The following is a 19,567-nucleotide window of genomic DNA, read 5'->3' as shown; positions in this document are numbered from 1 at the left end:
GCAGCACCTGGTTCGGACATTTGGGTGTTGTTGCGATGAAGAGGCATCTTGAAGACAATGGAAGGCATAGGAGGAAACAAGCAAAAGATAGCCAAAAGAGAATGACAACGCATGAAGATTGTGACCATTTGTTTGTTACCAAAGGCAAACAAATGAGACAGTGACTAATCAAAGTAAGCGGGTCAATATAATGTATCGCGAAGACATGCTCGCCTATAAGTGGACACTCACCCCAAGAGTTCCCAGGTAAGAGTGACTGGTCCGATACTGCGGATTTGTACGAACACTCTAGCCTTAGACAGAAGACCCAGGGTACAGGCATCCACTCTTCCAGTTTGCACGTGTTCACATTATTTAGACCCAAACTTTGACGAGTTTGAAAACTCAAAAGGCACTAAGCCAAATATGAGTCAAACTGGAAGGGTTCAAAACCTTATAATAAATCATCCTAGAACAGATGATTAGTTTTCAAGGCAGATCGAATTTATGTTCTCGTTGTGGTTGTCACTTAAGGATAAGTGACGGTATTGTTTTATGACTAAACGCAAGTAAACTCACGTTAGGGTCCTAGGAAGGTTATAGTCTAGGTCAAAGCATTACTAATAATCTAATTCCCTATAACCATTGGCTCTGATACCAACTTTTCTGTCACACCCCGACCACGTAAAACAACAAAACGTGGCGGAAACGTCGGGGAGTGTTGTAACAGAATCATTGTTTCACAACCATGGAATAAATAGTTTCGTTTTATTGAATTATTGAACTAAATGTTTTGATACAAATTTGACAAATATAACTATTATCCTCCAAGTTTTAAAGTCGCTAAGGCCTTGTCCATTCCTATGTGAGAATACACCAATATCATCATCAAATGCCATCAACTAATGTACCTGAAACACATGTGAAAATAGGTACGTCAGCATAAAAATGCCGGCGAGTACATAGGTTTTGTATGAGTTTCAGATTCATGGCTCGTTTTACATATTGCAATACTTATTTAAAAAAAACCTTGTTTTGAAAAGTATAGTATTGTGACATAAATAACCAACTCAAATCAAATTGGTTATAATTTATAAAAATCTCGTAGCCATGATTCTTAACCCCAAAACATTTGTTTAATTAAATCCAGATTTGTAAATCGTTTATGGAATAAAACTCGAATAGTATAATATATTGTTGGAAAACCTTGTATTACAACTTTGTTTTGTTTACCATTGCCCATGTGATCTAGATAACGCAACGATATATAATGTATTAAAAGCACTTATATATAGGAAGTACCAGCGGCGTATCCACCATGCTTTTAACACATTATACCCACCCCGTTACCTAATCACTTCCCTAACCCAACGGTTCAAACAGATTCAAACAGTTCGTGTCAATCAACGGTTACAAACGGTTCACATAGTCAAATAGTCACAAACGGTTCACATAGTCAAATGGTTACAAACGGTTCACATAATCCAACGGATCATCTAGTCAACGGTTACAAACGGTTCACATAATCAACGGTTACTAATGGTTCACATAGTCAAATGGTTACCAACGGTTCATATGATCAAATGGTTACAACGGTTCAAATGATCATATGGTTACAACGGTTCAAAATGTAAAACAATGTGTCCATATGCTGGATGAGCATATGCGACAAAATGTAGTATATGGAAATCAATGTGCTAGCATGTTAAGTGAACATACATAGCAAAACATAATGAAATCGTGTACTAATAATGTACTATTGAACATAGTAAGTATATGATATAAAAACATGGGAAACATGAAAGTATCAAGTAGGCACATGTGTTCCACCCCAAAACAGTTTGAAAACAGTAAAAGAGGGGACTATGTACTCACCTGAGGGTGCTTAGAAGTCTTGAACAACAACCAAGCAAAGCTAGAGTGATCAGGGAATCAAACGGCACCCTATATAGGTAACTATGTAAATAACCGGACCTAAATCGGGAGATAGGATAGAATGAGGTTCTATAAATCAAATGAGTAATTGAACTCATATGGTATGATTTAATAGACCCTACATTCTGATTGAAAGGCCTACCTAAGTGCTTTTGACCCGTTTCGACACATTATGGTAACATAAGTTACTATAAGGCGTCGTTAGCGTAAAACTATGTTCGGATGGTTAACTATGTGCTATGCCAAGTCTTACATGCCCAATTATCCCTAAACATGTTACTAAATCAGATTATATGTCAAAAATAAGTTCACATAGGCAAAATACGGATTTTAGCTTTAAAAGGGCATTTTGGTCATTTTCTATGGGCATACAAGCTAACTAGCAAATGACTAACCAATCCTATGTGATCATAAGGTATAACCTCAGTGGTTATTCCCTATGCAACTATGATCACTAACTAAGCTTGGTCGGATCCTAAAGATCGACCAAACGGGTCGGGTTCGAAAGGCTAAGCGGTGGTTTAGACCACTTACCTCACGACCCTAAACAAGCACAAACTAGTAGTGTCGTGTTAGACATGTCAAAACATGTCTAACCTACTGATTTGGTATCAAAACAAAGTGTTTTGATACCCTAAAGTAGTTCCGAGGCAAAATGCGTGCTAAAACGCATTTTGACCGAAACTTTGACTCGACACTACAACTAGCTAACGTGGTAATCAGCAGCTATAACCGCGAAGGATTATAACTATCGTGATTACAATCACGTTTCAAAGTTCAATTGAACTTTGACTTGACCAATTGATGGTCAAAACCGAAAGTCAAACTGTTGGCCAAACCGTTTGACTTTCTGCACTACATAAGGAAAAAGCAAATAAAAGAATGAAAGAAGCTCACTTAAGGTCCTTGCTATCTTTTCTACAAGAAGACAAAGTCCCAAATGCTTGAGAGAGAGCTCCAAAGCAGATGTGAAGAGAAGAATGAGAAGAATGAGCAAGGAATGAATGAAATGGATGGGCTATTTATACTTGTGGTGATGCTCTAGGATCATCACAAGTGGTTTGTTTAGCCATTAAGGAATAAATCTCATCCATACAAGTGTTAGGAGCAGGTGCAAAGCCTTGGAGAACACTTAAACTTGCTCAACACACCAAGAATTTACCAAAACAGCCCCTGAATTTGCAAACAGATGCTGAAAACACACTTTCTGCCCAGATGAGGCGCTCGCGTAGCGCTAGGGCATAGGCCTTAGGGCTCGCGCTACGCTAGCATGTATCAGGTTCAGCAAAGTTTCAAAATTGACAGAAATGGTCCCTGCACGTGTTTAAAGCCTTTTTCGATGCGTTTAAACCCCGTTAACCTCATTTCAAGGCTCTAAAATGAAGTTAAAGCATAGGGGACTCAAAACATGCTCAAAAGTATCTCGGATGTCGGTTCGTTTGGTCGTACGGTCACGTTGTTCGGTTATTTACGACGAAACTCGAACGGACGCGAAAACGATCCAAATTAAGCGACGAATGGAATTTTTGCATGGCGATCACTAAAATAAAAATATTTTAGTGTGTACAAAAATTTTGGATGTCCAGATGTGTCCAGAACGTAAGATATGCGCGAAAATGCAAACTTACGCCGTTTTTGACACTTTTAGTCCCTGTAAGATCATATAAGCATGTTTTCACACACCGAACCTATCAAAGCTTATTTCTAAGCCATGTTTAGGTTATATATGGTATGTTTAACTTATGATCAAGTTCCGGACTATAAGTTGTCTTACGAAACGGCAGACTTTTGCAAGTTGACGCAAATAGTCCCTGTAAGCGAATAAACTTGATTTCGGCATACCAAACCATCTAAAACTTATTTTTAAGTTATGTAAAGGTTATTTAAGGTATGTTAAGCCTATGTCACTATTCCGGAGTGTTTGTTGCATTAAACTGGTTATATTTACGCATCAGATCGTGTATAACCTTCCAGAAAACGACTTAAAGCCCGAAATCGAACAAGAATTGATATGTGCAAATGATACACATATTTTCACAATTCCCAAGTATGAAATACAAAATTTCATTGTTTTGGCATTTGTTTGACGGTCACAGTGACACAGGTGTCACAAGTTCGGCACTGAAACCGGAAAAATTACAAATGATTTCGCTTGAAGGGTATTTATACCCGTCTAATTCCGCTTGAACAGGTTCCAAACGAAATTAGATTTCACACGAAATCTAATTCCATACGGAATTACATGCAAGTCACTTTCAAGCGGAATTACCCTTTCATGCGAAATTACCTTTTATCTCGAACTACATGCCCTGATCTAACATTCTAAGTACAAGACTCGAACAAGACGAAGCCGACAGACGCATGCACCAACAGACATGAACACGGTGTATCATCCACAGACGGATGGGCAGTCTGAGCGCACCATCCAAACCCTTGAAGACATGCTTCGAGCATGTGTAATCGACTATGGTAATGGCTGGGAGTGGCATCTACCTTTGGTGGAGTTTTCGTATATCAACAGTTACCGCACCAGCATCCAGGCTGCCCCGTTCGAGGCATTGTACGGACGGAAGTGCCGATCGCCTCTTTGTTGGGCAGAAGTTAGAAACAGCCAAATCACTGGCCCAGGATTCGTTGTAGAGACAACAAAGAAGATTGCTCAGATACGGCAATGAATGGCGGCAGCTTGCGACCGTCAGAAAAGCTACGCTGATAAGCGCAGGGAACCACTCGAGTTCCAGGTTGGGGATCGAGTATTACTTAAAGTCTCACCTTGGTAAGGCGTAGTTCGTTTTGGTAAGCGAGACAAACTCAACCGCGATATGTTGAACCTTTCGGAATCACGGAGAGAATTGGCAAGGTGGCCTACAGATTGAATCTACCCGAAGAACTCAGTGGAGTTCACAACGTATTCCATGTGTCGAATCTGAAGAAGTGTCTGTCAGATGAAACCCTCATAGTTCTTTTCAAGGAGCTCACCATCGACGATCAGATGCGATTGGTCGAAGAACCAGTAGAAATCTTGGACCAGGAGGTCAAGATTCTCAAACGCACCAGAATACCTATTGTTCGAGTTCGTTGGAACTCCCGTCGTGGCCTAGAGTTCACCTGGGAACGAGAAGACCAAATGAAACATAAATATCCCCAGTTGTGAGAGAACAATAAAACCACTACTGAGGTTGAAGCTACTGCGGAATTTCGGGACGAAATTCCAAACCAACGGGGGGATGATGTGACACCCCAGGAAAACCAGGAACCATGCAACTTAACTAGCTTCCTCAGTAACTACGTGCTAAATTTCCGGACGAAATTTCTTTCAAGTTGGGAATGATGTGACAACCCGAACTTTCAAGGTTAGCTTTGTTTAGTCAAATTTCGCTAACTACTCATGCTACTCTGCGTCGTCATTATGTCTACGTTCCGTAAACCTGTTGAACTTGGTTAATTATATTTCATAATTATGATTAAATGGTGTTGCTAACTAGTAAATGATAAACATTTGGATTTAGGGTGCATATATTTACAATCATTTATCGGTCATGTGTATTGCAAAAGTTATCGGCCCAATTTCATATATAGTATATGTCCACTAATGTGAATCGGCCCAATAAAGGTTTGTAATCCGATAGCATGCCTAAGCCTATTGACTGAATTAATGAGGTGTTTAACAGCCCATGTGAATGGGCTTAAGCCTACTTCGGGTAGTTTGAGACCTCCCCAACACCTATATACGTATTACATGAATGTTATCTTAAAACTCAAGCAAAGATTTAATTCTACCCCTTCCCTGATTGTGCGACGGCAGGAGATTTCTCCCCCCCCCCCCCGATCAAATCTTGTGGGTTAGCAGATACATGTTATTTTTAATTGATGTTTGTGTTATGTGTATTGCATGTTGGATCTTAAACGTGAGAAAGATTATGATATGTTCTTGCATGCTGAATAGGTTTAGGGTTCATGACATTGATTATGTATGCTGTAATGGATTAGATTATATGTGTAAATTTATGATGTTAATTGTGATTAATAAACAAGGTCTTGAAATAGATAATTATGACTGGTGATTGGGTTATGCAAATTGTGGATCAGGAAATTAATGAGAGTGATCCGATGGGTATGATGATTGTAAGGTGTAGCATAGTTAATGAATTGATGAATCTAGGTATTATGGCTCGATCCCTATGTTAATAAGCTCGGATTTCGTATACATGAGTTAGTGATTATAAAGAAAGTAATAGAATGGGAGCCTATGATGTTATGTGAGTTTGTGTACAGTATTGACATAGAAAATTTCATAAACCTTAATCCCTTGAATAACTTATGTGTATTAAGATTTTTGTGACAAGTGTGGGCCTATTGCTACTGGATAATATATACATTTATACGTGTGTGTGTTGAATGATAAAGTCATGGTTATGAGTATGAACTGTAGGGCTTCAGGATTAGTAAGTTCTAATTGTAGTTTGATGATACTGTGGTAATATTATGTTGGGTTGTTTGTAAAACATGGATTGGGTCATGTTTAGGAACCGTAACAGGCCCGATCAACAGGCCCACGCCCCCCCCCCCCCCACATGACATCTGGGCCGCAGTCATACATTACGAACGACTTAAATCCGCCATGGGGTGGCCCAGCTGTGAAGTGGCGGGCTGGTCAGGGGACCGAACCCTCTTTATGTGCGTCGGGCCGCACAACTGTTATAACAATCTGATTGGGCCAAAGCCCAAACCGGATTCAAAATGGACTTGCATGCTATACTTGTTATGGGTTTGGATTTAATGCCTTGGGCCGATAATATATGTTTGTAATTAAGTAGGGTGTTGGTTAAACATAACAATTAAGTTGCATATTAGCAGTTGGTAGGATTGGGCCGAAGGGACTTGTAAACTCACATTAGTAAACATAAGGTGTGATGAATCAGATCATGTATGTTATGAAAAAATGATTATATGAGCAGGATGTGAGTGGTTGCAATATGTCGAGTAATGCTTGTCATGTAATGCGTGTAACAGTTTAGATGACATGATTTGATAAATATTTTCGTGAGGCATGGACAATGTTGATTGACTGAAACAACTTGCACAACTTGTTTAATGCTAGTGTGTTGTTTGCGTAACATGTGAAAATATTGTATGACATAAGTGAAATTGGGATACTAAACTGAGTGTTCTGGTAAATCATGATAGGACGTATTTGGTCAACTGTTAAACAAGTAACTAATCTTACCGAGCAAACCAAGGTGAGTTCACACTTTCCACAAGGCATGGGATTCCCAAGGGTTGGGAATGGGTAAAGGATTTAAACTGAAACTACGTGATCTCCTGGCTTGGGACACGTACACACCCTCTTTATTGAAGGGTGACAAGACGTGATAAGAATATAATCGGAACCTGCGTAATCTCCTAGTTTGGGGATTACGTACACACCCTCTTCACTGAAGGGTGACAACACGGATACTAGACCAAAACTCTCTATCATGAAGTCCCTCCTTTTATATCGACTTAATCGTCGGGCCAATGGCGAGCGGGTCATTAGTTAGAGAGCGCTATTTAGGTTTGACAAGCCTCACACCGTGCCGCAGAGGACGGGAGTGAACTAATGGATCTGGGCACTAGTCAATGATGATAGACATTGACGTCAGGGCACCAACTTACTTTAGTCAGTGGTCGATATGGTAATGGTCTAGTGGTTCACATGGGGAAGCCCCCACTGGTATGGATATGGTTTGGGAAACAAGGAAACTGGTTAACTTATGGTTTGCAATGAACTCATGGTTTTTAGAACAACTTAAAAACGAACACTCAACTGTGAACTCGCTCAACTTTGTTGTTGACTCGTTGTTACATGCCTTGCAGGCCTTTAGATGCATATTTGTTGGAACTTGCTGTCTGGGATGTTGGAATGGTCATGGGTCGAGATGCATGGAAACGCGAGACGAACTTAATGGCTTCACACACTTGGTTTATGAATTTCTTAATTAATGTATTATGCTTCCGCTGAATGTTAAATAATGTTTTGTAACATTTCTATCAATAATAAATGAAAGTTTATTTGGAATAATTGTTATGAGTTCAACATGATTGGTGGCTTGGATCCTGGTACGTCACACGCCTAACAGGGACATTCCCTAGGTGGTATTTTGAGGGTGTGACAGTGAGACTTCTTTGCTATTCCTGCATTACACTTCATTCACCAGGCACGCTAATATTATCGTTAGTACTCAATTTCATTGGATATTTGCGTACCTACCTTCATACATACTTATACATATTTAAATGTTCACACATAACCATTTACGTACATACGTACATACCCACATATATACTCATCTACATCATTACATACATATCTACATACACCCATACTTAAATCATTATGTACACCCATAACATTATACATATATATACACATACATCCCTACTTGCAACATACCTAACTCATACATGCCTACTCACATACATACCTTCATATACCCGCGTATACTTGCTCACATACTTATAAACATACGTACGTACATACCCACATATATACACATCTACATCATTACATACATATCTACATACATGCATACATTCGTACATACTCACTTGCGTACATATACATACTACCTACATACACACCTACATACATACTTTCAAACATACATTCATATCTTCACGTATGCCTACATACGTGCATACGCTCATATATATATATATATATATATATATATATATATATATATATATATATATATACCTACTTGCATACATCCAAACATACATTCATTCATACATACAACTTATATCCATACATACATACATACCTTCATACGTATCTACACTTCCTAAAACAAGGAATAAATTAGTCATTCTTAGCTTATACGCGTTTAAAAACGGTCCAGACGGGTTCGCATTGCGTATATTAATAAAATATGAATTTTCAAGGTTCATGAGTCCGTGGCGTTGCGCGACGGCCCACAGCCTTAGCCGTCGTGTCGCGCCACCACCCCATATGATCAGAAAGTTCGCAGTTGTTGCTGCATATTCCCAACATAACTTAGTTTTACGGAAACGAGCATAACTTTCTCGTTTTTGATCCGTTTTACCCGATTCTTTTTCCTACGCGACCGTAATTTAATTCTCCATCACATGGAGTGAAAATCCAATATTTGGACTACCGAAATTTATGACTTTTAAGCCTTCGGCTTATTACCCTTTTACCGAATTTTGACCCGTTCATGCATTTATCAACATAACTCGTTTGTTTGACCAAAACTTCTTATGAACCTAATAATATCAATGACGTCTATCATAAAAGATTAAATTCTCGGATGTCTTGCATCCTCTTAACCCATTTTTGCTCAAAAGCTTATTTTGACCCGTTAAAGGTATTTGCGCATTTTAAGGTTCTTGGCTTACGAAAATCATACTTCTCGCTTTCCTACTTTTCAAAAACATTCACTTAATCAAATAGCTTGTTTCTAATCAACTTTTAAGACCGTTTGCCCGATTTACCCATCATGGGCGTTTTGTCAATTTTGTTCCATCCTTTACTACAAAGGACTTCCTTAAACATTTGACTAATCCCACGACTTAACTACAATTCTAAACGCACATACCTGGCTCGGATCAAAGCTATGACCCGTTTTCATATTTCGTGCACTAAATGGCTAGTTAATAGGAACATAATTCCTTTCGCTATTCATACTGTGAATACATAATACTTGACAAAACAATTCATTAGTCCATATCGCCAAATGGTAATGTCTTCACCATTTGACCTGTTAAGTCTAAATGTCCATTTTATCCTTGTGGGATTTTAGTTAGTCATTATCCCATTCATGTAACTTATTCCTTCGTTAACTTGTAACCAAAATCACCATAATACCCTTTTTACCCTTTTCGACCATCAACTTAGTTTCTTAACATAATCACATGTTCCGACCCATACCAAAACTTGTCGGAACATCATAATTCACATATTTAGTTACCATGTTCGTAATCTATACAATGCATAGATATTCTACAAAAAGGGGTGTAAGCTTTACTTACATAGCATCCGAATATGCTTCCCGTGCGCATTAGTCATGTTTGACCCGCTTCTTTTCCAAGCTTCCATGTCGCTTATCAAGCATCAACTATCATATATCATTCTCAAGATAGTTAGCTTATTCATCATTCATCACAACCTTTTCATCACACGGATCTTATATTAAGTTTATCATTTAACCTTATAACATGCTAATCCATCATTTCTTATCCAATTTCTTTAAACACACATACACGTATATGATTTTCAAACATCATTAACATAAGCATATCATTACTTCTATCATATCATCAAAACCCACTTCATAACTACTTTGTTAATCACTTACAAGTGATCTAATCTTAAGTTCTTCATAATTTTATCATACTTTTGATGTGTGTACTACCTCCTAAGCATAGCGTACAACTAGTTCATGCATATCCTTCTAATCTTATTCATGATTCATCAAATTCCTCCTTCTAATCAATATGAATCATTCATGCATAAACATCAAACACACTATCATCATATTTCTTTCGATTTCCTCTAGCAAGAATCCATATTACTCACATAATACATCAACATTCAACAAGAATTAGACATGGATGATGACTCAAGTCATGATTTTCACCATAACTAATGGGTTTCACCTCTAAGTATCAAATTAACCTAAATCATGCATAACCCATGTTCTATATGATGATTCTAACATATCCTCATACTCAATTTCATACCAATTCACGATTTACAACATAACCCACTTCGTTCATAATCACCAATCTAACTTTTAAGACATACCTTATGATCCCCTTGTGAAGGTGATCATTTATCCATGTTCCTTCTTGAATTTGAGCCATAATTAACACTTCAATTTTGTGATTTAGTCTTGTTAGGGTTTTGGCTCCCATGGAGCTCGATCTCCTTCCAGAACACACGATTGTGTGTGTGTGTGTGTGTGTGGGTATTTTTTTTATTAATAATTTCAACTTTCATTTTGCCCCACTTTAGCCCCTCCAGTTTGTCACTTAAATAAAATTAACACAACTTTCATCCCTTATTTGTTTCTACCATACTTTTAACTAGGATAAATAACCTAGTTATTTATTTCTTGATGTACCATATTAGAACATTTAACGAATATAAACATTCGGGTTTTGGGGAGTTACAGCGGCGATGTTCCAAAGTGACACCCTATGCCGCCTCACCCACCTTGTTGCATACTTCAATCACACAACTTTTCATGGACATATGACCTTTTTAGAAACGTTGGTATTGCTTTACGTCTTTCTCTCCATTTTCGCTTTTAGATTTGATTTTCTTAATAACATTTGCAACATCTAAGTGTGAAGGAAGGGTTAAGTACTAGCTATGACACCTAGGAGCCAATTGATAGTTTGAGGTTAACTTTGTGTTTGAAACACGTCACACAACGTGCGTCAGTTGAACATATGTGCCCGAGGCAACGCGTGGAAATTCCTACTAGTGTTATTATACAAATTAAATTACTAGTCACGATCATTTTCTAATTTTATATATATATATATATATATATATATATATATATATATATATAGAGAGAGAGAGAGAGAGACCGGTTAACGTACAATATTCCTTAACCTACGAGCGTACGCTGTGAAATTACGCACGTTGTAAAACTCAAAACCCTAATCACGCATGTTGAAAAACCATAATCATGTTCGTTATACTTATGTAATGAAGCATGTTACAATTATGTAATGAAGCATGTTATTGAAAACCATAACATGCTTCATTACATAATTATAACGTGCTTCATTACATAAGTATAACAAACGTGAGCGTGATTAGGGTTTTGAATTTTACAACATGCATAATTTTACAGCATACGCTTGTACGTTAAGCAATATTGTATTTTACATTCTCACTATATATATATATATATATATATATATATATATATATATATATATATATAGTTTTACTAATATTTTGTTGCAACTTTTGTTCTTTTAACAACTTTTAATTTGTGTTTTTAATTTTGAATTTTACTAATTTTATTATCACAATTTTATATATATATATATATATATACATTGTTGATGAAGATCCATGAATAGTAATTTTAATTTTATAATAATATATAGTTTTTTTTAATTTATTATTTTAGTAGTATAATACTTAATTATTATATTATATTATATATATATTATATATATATTATATATATATATTATATTATATTATATATATTGTTGATGAAGATCAATGAATAGTAATTTTAATTTTATAATAATATATAGTTTTTTTAATTTATTATTTTATTAGTATAATACTTAACTATTATATTTGCTTTTCAATTTATATATTGTTGATGAAGATCATGAATAATAATTTTAATTTTATAATAATTTATAGTTTTTTTAATTTATTATTTTAGTAGTATAACACTTAATTATTGTATTTGCTTTTCAATTTATAACATGTTTTCATTTTTTTTCTTTTCTTAAACTATATTTCCTCTATTGCTTATTTTCTATTTTTAATAATTATTTTTTCCTTTTCAAAATCATATTTCCTTTTTTAGTTAGCCCAGCTGACGTGCTAGTTTTTGGTTGGGAGGGTGGGAAACATGCTTGTGTCGATCTCACAGGTGTATCCCCACTAGCTGGGTTCTGGGAAAATGGGTTTGTGACGGGGCAAGCGGTACTGAAAGTAGAGTCAAAGAAGGTGGAAAAGCATGCGAAAGCTTGTGAGGATAATCAGCATGCGTTTGTCCCCCTGGCGTTTGACACGTTCGGCTCCTTGGCACCGGAGGCAGTTCGGTTCTTGTCTAGAGTTCAGCGTGTGGTCCATAGCAACTTTTCGACCCCTCAGGGGCGGGGCTTTGTTTTTAGTAGATTAGGGTTTTCTGTTCAGAAAGGGATGGCGGCGCAGTTTGTTGCTCGTCTACCTGCTATCCTTATGTAATTTGCCCTGATGATTGTAATGAAATAAAAATTGATGTTATATTTAAAAAAAAGTTAACTATATATTTTATTAATAACTTATATTCGTTTTTTTCCTTTGACATTCCTGTATAAGTTTTGGCAAAAACAAACGTATATTCAAAATAGAGTATTTATTTGGTATTATAAAACGGTACGATGATAAACTAAACTGATTTTCTGACGGTTTGGCTTTCTAAACAAGATGTTTCTTTTTCAAATAACATTTGTTTTACCTTACCATTTGCTACGTTTCGCCGCGACGCGTGACGTCAACCAATCTAGTATTTTATTATAATTAACTTTTTGAATATTTGGTTTTTCGGTTATCACTTTATTTGATTGAGTCATACAGAGTCTATTTTTTTATTCTTTATCACGAGGAAATGAACTGATTCTAGTTGAACATCAGTACCCATACTGTATTCATTTTTATTGTTTTCACGACGTGATAGTATCAAGTTCATTGAAAATAGACTTTTATTCGTAATAAAATAATTCTTTTGGAACGTAAGTTATAGCGAATATTGGCACAACAACAACACTGTGACAAATCGAACGGGTACTGGTCGAACAACATTGGTACCTACCGGTAGCGGTATTATTTTTTATGAGTTTGGATCAATGTAAAACATGTATCAATATACTCTTGGACGTATCTCTTTCGGTTGTTATTTTGAATGCCAATACCGTATCGTATCGAACCAAAACAATACCAACCGAAAGCCCGCGAGAAAACGTGAGTAATCCCACTAGTTTAATATAAGAGTTAAATGCCATTTTAGTCCCTGTGGTTTGGGCTATTTTGCCAGTTTAGTCTAAAGGTTTCATTTTTAACCTGTGGGTCCAAAAAGGTTTCACAGTTGCCATTTTAGTCCACTGGGTTAACTTTATCCATTTTTTCTGTTAATGAGAAGACCAATTCGGTCATTTTATATGGCTGAATTGCCCTTTTAATTTACAGAATTACATACAAAATGACCAAATTGGCCTTCTCGTTAACAGAAAAAGTAGATGAAGTCAACCCAGTGGACTAAAATGGCAACTGTGAAACCTTTTTGGACCCACAGATTAAAAATGAAACCTTTGAACTAAACTGACAAAATGACCCAAACCACATAAACTAAAATGGCATTTAACTCTTAATATAATATATTGTATAGGATGATGCTACAATTATAATAATGGAAACATATATCTTGTTGGCAGAAGTGATATATAACAAAGACTTATGAAAATGAATTACACAATGAATGGATGTGGATTTGATTTCATTGGAAAATGGGAAAGCTTGTAACAACTTCTACACCCCTTCTCTTCCAATCCAAACTCCTCTGTTTCTCTCTCTCCTACCTCTTCCTCTCTCTCTTCTTTGCATTCTACACTTCTCTCTCTTCCACCACTAAATGCCATTTCCAATCTACCCCTTTCGACCCCCTCTTCAATTACCCTCAATCCTACGGCCAACACAAGCACCCAATTCCCACCCTCCATTCCTCCTGCAATTCCCCTGTTTTCTTCTCAGGTGCAATTCAGTTTCATTTCAATCAATGGCCTTTTTTTTAATTTCCCCTGTTTTGATTATTGTTTGAATTTGTAGATTATTGGGTTGTTTTCGATGAAATTCGACGGCTTGTGGATGATCCTTTGTGGGATTTCAAGGGCTTGAAGTATGTTCAAGGAAATGGTGGATGTTTTGGGATAAATTATAGTATGCATGAAAGGATTTCGTATTTTGATTATGGAGATGGTGGCATTGAAATCCCTTGTGGGTTCTTTAAGAAATTTCCCATTAGTGATTATGGTAAGCATTAGTTATTATGATCGAATTATCATCGAATTCATCGATAAATTTTGTTTTTTGTGGAAGATCATATTCGTTTGAGTTTATATGTTCATATACTTTGTAATGCACGTTAAATGGTTTAAAAATTGTAAGATATGATAGTTTGTTGAATGATATTAGAGAACTGCGATGATAACTGTATAAACGCTTGTATATTTTATTTTAACTGACGTTACATAGTGTGATTAAGTAATTGTCTACCCTACCTCTACCTTTGGTAGACAATTACTTATGTGGTTCTTACGGTTTGTATTTAAAATTGGTTTTATGAAAGTTTACTAATGATTGTATATCTTGATGGTTTGTAGATAGAATGGCGATGGAAAGTTGTAAGGGAGTTGTGGTAGTTTCTGCGATATTTGGAGACCATGACAAAATCCGACAGCCGAAAGGCCTAGGATATAAAACCTTAGACCATGTAGGTTTCTACATGTTTGTAGACGAGGTCACGTTAAAACAACTACATTATCATAACCTACTCACGGGAAAAACCAAAGAGAATAGAATCGGGGCATGGAGAATTGTGAAAGTTGATACTCAAGAACTATACGAAAATCCGGCTATGAATGGCATAGTGCCAAAATACTTGGTCCATAGGTTGTTTCCCAACTCGAAATATAGCATTTGGATTGATGCAAAAATGCAATTGGTTGTCGATCCGTTGTTGTTGCTACATTCACTTTTGATAGTGAAAGACGCGGATATGGCTATATCTAAACATCCGTTATATGTTCATACGATGGAAGAAGCTATGGCGACCGCAAGGTGGAAAAAATGGTGGGATGTTGATTCGTTACGGGTTCAAATCGAGACATATTGTGAACATGGATTGCGACCGTGGTCGTCGAATAAACACCCATACCCTTCAGGTAATATATACATACATCTTCATGTTATTTTAAATGTACCAATTATTACTTTTGTGACAAATGAACTAAACTGAGAGATACAATTTTTACACGTTGTTAAAAATATTTTTAAAAAAATAGCGTGTATATAATGAAATGTAACATAGAACAAGTTATTAGACAAACATGCAATAAATGACAAAGATAAAAGTAGTCTTAACTTGAAAGCTACTTCATAATGATTTGACATAAACAATTAAATAAAGTATATTCTGTTTCAAGAATATATTCACCCTCAAAGTAAAAGTAAAAAAAATTTTAATCGATAGTATTTAGATGATTTATATTTTAAATTTGTACAACAAATACAATATTTTTGTATGATTTTGAGTTAAACTTATTCAATTGCTCCTCAAGAATCGTTCTGTTAGTTTTTTTTCTTTTTTTTTTTTTTCTGTTTTTAAGTGAATATTTTTATTTCATCGAGATATTTTTTTCTACCATTTCGTATTTTATTTTAACATACCACATAGGATCTGTTTAAATTATCCTGTGTATAAGTGTATAACCTTAATAAGCTAAATGTTGTTAAGAATTATTTAAGAGAAACATAATGTTTTCTAAAAAATAAAAATAAAATAAAAAATCTGTCTAGAATTCACAAAGTTCCTGAGTCATGACAACTTAGAAACAGAGAAAAGGCAGTTGAAGCTTCTACAAAAAGTCCCCATGACAACATAGTAAAGTGTCGCTATTCATTTATTTCACACTTGTACTTTATGCTACTCCCATTTTATATTTATTATTTATTATTTATTACATTATGTTATTATTTATCACTATTACTATTCTATTATAAGGTATCAATCTTCTTTTACGTACACTTCACTTTATGCATGTTATTTTACTAAATGCATGGTCCCATACCACACAAGAATCTTGTTACCTCGTGTTCTTTTTTTATTTATTTTAATAAATAAACCAACCGTAATAAACTTCCACATTACACGTCTTAAAAAACTTTATAAAACTTCATCTATATTGGATTTTAATAATTCAACTATAACATATTGACCGATAATAATTCATATTGACCATTTCACCAACGATTGTCCCAACTTCCGTTTTCATAGCCAAGAAAACTCCTACTCTAACAGGAAAGTAACTTCATTTACTCCTAAGGTAAATTTGTGAAAATTTGATTGAGATACCACTAAATTACATACACCTTGACTTACACGTCACGAGAGGCAAACATAGTTATTTCTCCGTTAGAGTGAGACTGCCTTTAAGAATGTATAAACATAGTTGTAATTTACTGGCCCTAATTACAATTAAATTAACGGTTTCAACGATTATTTTGGCAGACGTTCCGGACAGTGCAATAATCTTTAGGAAGCATGGGGTGGCTAGCAATCTATTTTCATGTCTTGTGTTCAATGAACTAGAAGCATTTAACCCAAGAGACCAACTACCTTTTGCGTTTGTGAGGGACCTAATGAACCCAAAGATTAAACTCAACATGTTCGATGTCGAAGTATTTGAACATGTGGCATCCGAGTATAGACATAACATTAAGCATAGTGGGTCCCTTGGGACCCAACCGGCTAGAACCAAGAGGGCTAGCCCTGACTTACTTGCTAATGGCACTGGTCGTACCAAATGTGATAGTTACTTAGCAGAAATGTGGGGTGAATCACAAGATTGATCGTCATGCATCGAGTTGATTGATGGTGTTTACGGTCTATGGCCATGGCTCGCGACGTATGACCATTGATTGGAGTATTGGAGGTTTGGTGCGTCCGCCAGTGTTTCATTTGTTCATGGAAAGTATATAGTTATTTATGTTGATTTTGGCCTTGCATTCCTTAGCTCTGCGGCTTAGTTGAAAAAACTCAATATTTGAGTGTGGTTTTTTATTTTTTGTATTTAATTCACTGTAACTAAAAGTATTAAATGCCATATGTATATTGAAGTGTGTTGCAAAAATAGAGATTTCAACAGATGATTTGAAGGCGTGTAGCCGTATTTATAGTCATTTTCAGATCGAATTATTTCGATAGTTCATCTGGAAAATTCAGTAAGATACAACTTAGATATTGAGAACAAGAAATTTGTTTGTGATTTCAGAGTGAATTCGTAAACCTGACTAGATGATCAAATATTCATTTCGAAATAGGGATAAAAAAACATCTAGTAACTTACTGGAGACAATTAGAATACAAAATTCCCTTCAAAAGACCAAATTTCCGTCAAGTGGGAGTTGTCCCCTTAGATACCCCATTGATTAGGGGCTCCGCCCTTACACTTATGGCATGTTTGGCTAAGCTTTTTGAAACAACTTATTGACTTATTGGTTTTTTGAAAAAAGTCAGTATGGAGTGACTTATTGACTTATTGGCTTTTTCCCCTCACATACACCCTCATTGCCAAACATCATTTTGGAGCTTATGACTTTTCAAAAAGCCAATAAGTCAATAAGTTGTTTCAAAAAGCTTAGCCAAACATGCCCTTAGATATATATAACAAACTCAAAGAGGTGTGCACTCTCACACCTCCTAACTTGTTTGATGTCTATTACAATTCACTTTTAGCACCAGGTCAATCTCAATTACACTAAAATATCTAACAAATTGCTCATTAAGTTGCTTTTTATCCTTTTGTCATATTGTAAATACTTTCTTAGAAATTTTGTTTTATGATTAATGGTATTTTAATTTTGGGATTTTTACATATTTCCCCCTATTAAGCTGTCTTATTACGTATTTCCTCAAACCAAAAAAAACAATTACATATTTCCCCTCCCTAACTCACATATATTACATATTTCCCCTTTTCATTAAAATGACTCTTATTTATGACTATTTTACTCTTAATGAACTATTAAATGAATATTTACATATTTCCTCATTCTAATATCATCAATCATCTACATATTTACCCAATTCATGTAGTATCACTCTAATTCTTCTACCTTTTACTCTTGTCAAACAATACAAACAAAACCATAATACTCATAATATAAAACACAAACTTTCATTAAAATGCAATCCTTACTTGTTCATAATCGATTACGTTCAAGAAACTTAAAATTTAAGAATTACAAATACGATACACATCCAAACTAAATGGGTTGTTTTCGTCTTCCAGCATGAATCACCTAATGAGAACAAAAGACCATGAACATATCATACACAACCAGAATTAAATAAACCACCGGAATGGGTGTGCTGGTCAAGATACTAACTCAAAGTTCACATATCAGATACAATTAGCAAAAGAGGATTCAAAAGTTTTATTTTTAATTTACCCTGATAATAAAGACTCCTGTTACGCAGAGGTGTTCACGGTCTGATTCGGCCAGATTTGACGAACATTCTGGGTCAAACCGCTAACTATCGTTTAACGGGGAACGACAAACCAAACCAGCCAGGTTGGGTGGATTGGCGAGACAGATTAGTTTTACGAGTTCCGTTTTTTTTTTCTTCAAAATCATTAGTTTTTACTGAAATCTTTGTAGGAATCCGTTCGCGTAAAATAAATAAAATAATTTATTAACTTGAAATACAAGAACAATAACAGAATTACAACTAAAAGTAAATACAATTACAACTGAAAAAGGGAAAAACAAAGACAGAAAACTCGAATAGAAAAACTGTTCTTGGCTGAGGATCGTGTTAGAAACGGGTCCCTTAAAACAAATTTCGTTTCTCCCAGGAGAACACGTTTGTTTCCAGGATACAACAGCCGCAAGCAGTTGCACTGCCGGTCTTGACTCCAACCCGAAGGTGTACCTTGAACTCTTGAAGAAGATATAGATTTCTGTGAGAGAGGAAGAAGGTAGCTTTTTGTGTTTTCGGTGTCGTTTCTGCAATAGGGTAGCACCCTATTTATAGTTGCAGGTCTAGGCGAAACTGAAAAACGAATTAAATGGAGAATTAAACTGCATTAGACGTCTTTAATGCACTTTAATTCGTCACTTAAT

General features: G+C 35.7%; 1 protein-coding gene across 1 annotated transcript; it reads left to right on the top strand.

Moving 5' to 3' along the window:
• Positions 1 to 14,128: 14,128 nt before the first annotated feature.
• LOC110936851 lies at positions 14,129 to 17,590 on the top strand. The gene is made up of 4 exons (XM_022179266.2): positions 14,129 to 14,413; positions 14,489 to 14,692; positions 15,043 to 15,603; positions 16,950 to 17,590. The coding sequence occupies exons 1-4, from the start codon at positions 14,170 to 14,172 to the stop codon at positions 17,288 to 17,290; spliced, it is 1,350 nt and encodes a 449-aa protein (XP_022034958.1). The 5' UTR covers positions 14,129 to 14,169; the 3' UTR covers positions 17,291 to 17,590.
• The last annotated feature ends 1,977 nt before the right edge of the window (positions 17,591 to 19,567 follow it).

This window comes from Helianthus annuus, chromosome 4 (genome assembly GCF_002127325.2).
Source record: "Helianthus annuus cultivar XRQ/B chromosome 4, HanXRQr2.0-SUNRISE, whole genome shotgun sequence".
Lineage (NCBI taxonomy): Eukaryota > Viridiplantae > Streptophyta > Magnoliopsida > Asterales > Asteraceae > Helianthus > Helianthus annuus.
The sequence above is the reverse complement of the archived record's forward strand: the minus strand, read 5'-3'. Positions and strand labels throughout refer to the sequence as shown.

Coding starts and splice junctions, on each gene's coding strand:
- LOC110936851 (XM_022179266.2), top strand. CDS start 14,170: ATGGGAAAGCTTGTAACAACTTCTACACCCCTTCTCTTCCAATCCAAA. Junction 14,414..14,488: donor TTCCCCTGTTTTCTTCTCAG/GTGCAATTCAGT, acceptor TTGAATTTGTAG/ATTATTGGGTTGTTTTCGAT. Junction 15,604..16,949: donor TAAACACCCATACCCTTCAG/GTAATATATACA, acceptor TTATTTTGGCAG/ACGTTCCGGACAGTGCAATA.